The sequence below is a fragment of the Limanda limanda genome, chromosome 5, assembly GCF_963576545.1.
Source record: "Limanda limanda chromosome 5, fLimLim1.1, whole genome shotgun sequence".
NCBI classification, from domain to species: Eukaryota; Metazoa; Chordata; class Actinopteri; order Pleuronectiformes; family Pleuronectidae; genus Limanda; species Limanda limanda.
Window position 1 is genome coordinate 16,448,946 of NC_083640.1, and position 4,381 is coordinate 16,453,326.

A 4,381-nucleotide genomic window follows, 5' to 3' on the forward strand; every position below is an offset into this window, starting at 1 on the left:
TAAAACATTACAGCTGTGTGTGCCGTCAGTTATGCCGTGCTGCAGACTGCTGTGAAATAAACAACTTTTAGGTACTCTTGGAAGGAGAGGACTTGACACGCAGGCCCAGTAAAATCCTCAGATCACTTTCACGACATCTCTCCTCTGCTTTCAATCGTTAGATATTGTTTTGCGCAGTGCACATCCCTCCCTTGTTACGTTCTCTAAACATGTTATGAGAAAGATGAACAACAACAGGATTTGACACAGTGTCGTCTTCACATTCTTTCACTGTACACCGAGTATGGTGGAGGTGGAGGCTAGGCTTCTGTGTTTCTTATTTTTGACGCTAAAAACACAAAACACATGTGAGGTAAGATGATCCACAGTTTGTTGTCTTTCATCAGCATCATAATATCATGATTAAATAAATTAAAAAATCCCAAACATGCAAAAATGTATTAATAGTGCAAAATCGTTTTAAGATGACCTAACATGTATTTAAAAATGATCTTCTGAACCTTTTGTGTTTTCAACAAATGTAATCTGCTTTGTTACACGTGACACTTATTGCACTTCTTTTTTATCAGTAAAGGTTTTTCCTAACTCTCTGAGGGTTAAGGATAGAAGATGTTACACTGTTTGTACAGATTGTTAAAACCAAAGAGGCAAATTGTTATTTCTGAATATGCTCTATAGAAATAAAGATTGATAGATAGATTGATTGATTGATTCATTGATTGATTAATTGACTTTTTAAACCATTGGTTCTTGACCCAACTTGAGAAAGACATTATGCCAATTTATTGGAATTATTTAAAATCTAATGGAATGCCTCGTATCCTTACTTAGACATGATCTCATCTATTTAGGGTGAGCAATTTTCACAATAAGTTATTGGCAGAAGTGTTTAGGTTAATCTGTGATGAATATCAGTTCTGTTAAATATCCTCTGCTCATAAAAGCACTGTGATTCTAAGTAGCAACACAATCTCTGCAGGGTGTTTTGACTGGCTGATTGGAAACTCATTCCCCATCCAATATCAACCAAAGAGGGAAAGCAGGATATGGAATCTGGAGTGGTGTTAGTGGAAAGTGTGAAACTTCTCTCTCCTCTCCCTCTCAGTCATCTGAGCCTCTTTCATTACACAACTCCTCTCTTCTCTCCCCAATAACTCTGGAGCTCGGTCATGATTTTTGGACTCTTGTTGCAGTCTTTATGGGTGGAGACAGAGGATGGACCGCGAGACGTCACCGCCGCTCCCCATCTCTCCTCTCAGCCCTCTCTCCTCCTCCAGGCAGTCGGGATCGGGATGGTGAGTGGGGATGAGCAGGAGCCTGCGTGCGTCACCGCGTTGCGCAAGAGAAACCGTGCGCACTGGATGAAAACCCCGGACTGTAAAGTGGGAATCTGTTATTTTTGTCTTCCAAGCGTCGCTGGATCCAAACGATAACTTCAGGGGGAAGTTCTCCTGCGCTCCTGGCTGTGGTTCCGTGCGCCCTGGACGCTGCGCCACGACGCACGGACCTGTGTGTGCCAGCTGGCGCCTGACTGATACTTTACATTGAACTTCCACCGTTCCCAGCGACCAGAGCCCGAGCTGCTGTGGGAAACGCCAGATGAGAACTGTCGGGTTCGCGTCGCGCCATGTCCTTCTGTGGGACTGAGGTGGACCATGAAGTTATGGGACAGTCTGACCACTTGTTTGATTCTGCTGAGCGCCGTGCACGCCAGCCCGCTGCTCCGGGACCGGCGCCAGTCAGTGTCCGCCAGGAGGAGAGGACGCGCGGCCTCTTCCTCCTCCTCCTCCTCCGAGAGTCCCCTGGAGCTCCCTCCGGTTCGGATCCGCCTGTCGGTCGCTTCCCCGGGAATCAGCCGCTCTGAGGCGGACACGGAAGACTGGAGGGACACGCTGGCTGCTGGAGAGACATGTAAGAGCCTGTGGATCCTGTTCCAAAACCAGACCGCATTCAGTAGAATGGCTGAGTCCTGAATTCCTTGAACGATCAATGAACAAAAATACAATAGAGATGAGAGTAAATTGGAAACATGTGGAACTGGCATTTAATAAAAACTCAATTTGATACAAAACAGCTCATTGAATTGGACATATTTCCTAGTGCAGCCTCTATTCATTGAAGCATTGCAGTGATATCTGATTCTGACCATTAACCACTTAGCAATTAGGCATTCTTCATTCAGAAGAAGTGGTTTTTCATGTTATTTATTTAGTCATAGCTTTTCTAACGGTTTGCACCACCCACATAAAACATGCTTATAGTTTTTGAAAGATCACGTGACCCAACATACCATCATTTTATTTATGTCTTTGATTAATCTGAGTTTATAAAATGTCTTAATGACAAAATGCCTGTCAAAATGTCCTAATGCTCAAGCTGGTCTCAAAAGGTTTTTATCTCCACTTACTTATATTGTAATGTTTATTTGCCATATATGACTTATAGATTCATTTTAGTTTTTTCCATCGATGGACTCATTATTGGACTTAAGAACAATATGTATTTGTAGCTTGGAGTTCAAAACACAAACAGTGATACTAACATTTCTGCATTTGCATGAAGTGTCTTATGTTTGTTTGGTATAATATGATATTTATGAAGAGCACCATTCCTCTCAATGTGTTCCAGACACCATGGAGGAGCCCCTTCCCGGTGACTTTGAAGATCTGGTGGAATTTATCAAAGTGACCATCGGTAGGAGACGTCGCTCCTCCACCTCCACCGTGTCCTCATCTACCTCTTCTTTCTCCACCACCTCCTCCCCCTCCAAAGAAAACTTGAGTGGCAGCACTCGGCACAGAAGGGAGCGAAAGAAAGGGGCGAGCCAGCAGAGTGGTAAAGGAGGAAGAGGAGGATCTAGAGTCGGAGTGACAGGCCGGAAGGTAAGAGTAGGAGGCGGCAGAGGACAGGGCTGTGTGCTAAAACAGATCCACCTCAACGTGACGGACCTGGGTCTGGGCTACCGCTCCGGCGAGGAAATGATATTCAGGTACTGCACGGGACCCTGCAGGAAGTCCGAGACCAACTACGACAAAATCCTCTACAACCTCGCTCACAACAGACGGTTTCCTCCCAAGGACACGCCCCCTCAGGCTTGTTGTCGGCCAATAGCGTTTGACGATGATCTCTCGTTTCTGGACGACAACCTCGTGTACCACACGATGAAGAAGCACTCTGCCAGGAAATGTGGTTGTGTATAGGGACTGAGAACCGGTGTGAGGCTTTGTGTCATTTTACATTCTCTACCACTTTGAAGTTTGAAGTGTTTTTCTCTCCTAAGACATTTCACATTGTGAGGAAAGTTTCTGGCAGGACGTGTGAACCACGACCCGAGTTCATCAATAACTGAGGAGAGAGGGGGGGGGCCTCAGTTCAGTTTCTATCCCAAAGCAATGACTCGTATTGATCCACGTCTTCTCCACCTCAGCCACATCCCGATATCCACAACTTCTTCTCCAGTGAAACCTCTCAGATCACAAATGTGATTCAAACTCATCCTCAAAGACTGAAACCCAGTCAAACACAATGGATGATACAGCAGACTCAATCCGTCTACTACTGTATAGCACGTGCAGTTACATGGACACACATTATGAAAAGTATTTATGAAATGTTGAATGTATTAATTTATTAATATTTATTTTGTTTTTATAAAAGGAATAAATGTTATTTATAACTGTTATGTGATATATTTTTAAAGTGTGCCAAAGCTTTAAATTAAAGGGACTCTCACCTTTGTTGCATTTTTACACTTTTTTTGGATAAGGTTAAATTGGTATTAATAAGGTAATGACACTCTAAAATGCAAGACAGACCCACCAGGAGAAAAAACAAACAATTATTTCACTCTCATAATATTTAGTGAAAACTTCAACCAATAAAATTCTTCGGACCGAAGGACCTTATTGGCCGACAGACCTGTCTGTTTGCTGCATGGACATGCAGGTTTTCCGTCTGCTTCTTGTGGCGCATTCGGGCCCGCGTCATCAAGGCGCGTCCTCAACTAGAGGGTTTGTTTTGATTCCACGGCAGACAGTAGCGAGTAGCGACCGTAGCGACCGTAGCGACTGACGATGGCAGACCAAAGTGTTCCACGGCGTACTGAAACTCACGTTCGTGCGCGGAGGCAGTAGGTTTTAAGTCTGCTTGTAAATAAAGTTTCTTCAAAAAAATAAAAACACCGGGATGGTTGTGAGTCTGCTTGTGTAAATAAAGTTTCTTAAATAAAACACCGCGGATGGGAACGAGGGGGTGGGGCATTGGAGGAAGGCGGGATGATTTGAATGTGCTGTAATTCTCAAATGCAACAAAGGTGAGAGTCCCTTTAAGTAATGTTTATTTCCATACAAAAGCAGTAAAATACCTGGGTGGTTAAAATAGC

At 44.0% G+C, this 4,381-nt stretch overlaps 1 protein-coding gene across 1 annotated transcript; it reads left to right on the top strand.

The window, feature by feature from the left end:
- The first annotated feature begins 1,640 nt into the window (after window positions 1-1,640).
- On the top strand, window positions 1,641-3,200 carry gdnfb (glial cell derived neurotrophic factor b). The gene is made up of 2 exons (XM_061072342.1): window positions 1,641-1,911; window positions 2,629-3,200. The coding sequence occupies exons 1-2, from the start codon at window positions 1,656-1,658 to the stop codon at window positions 3,198-3,200; spliced, it is 828 nt and encodes a 275-aa protein (XP_060928325.1). The 5' UTR covers window positions 1,641-1,655.
- Window positions 3,201-4,381: the final 1,181 nt, after the last annotated feature.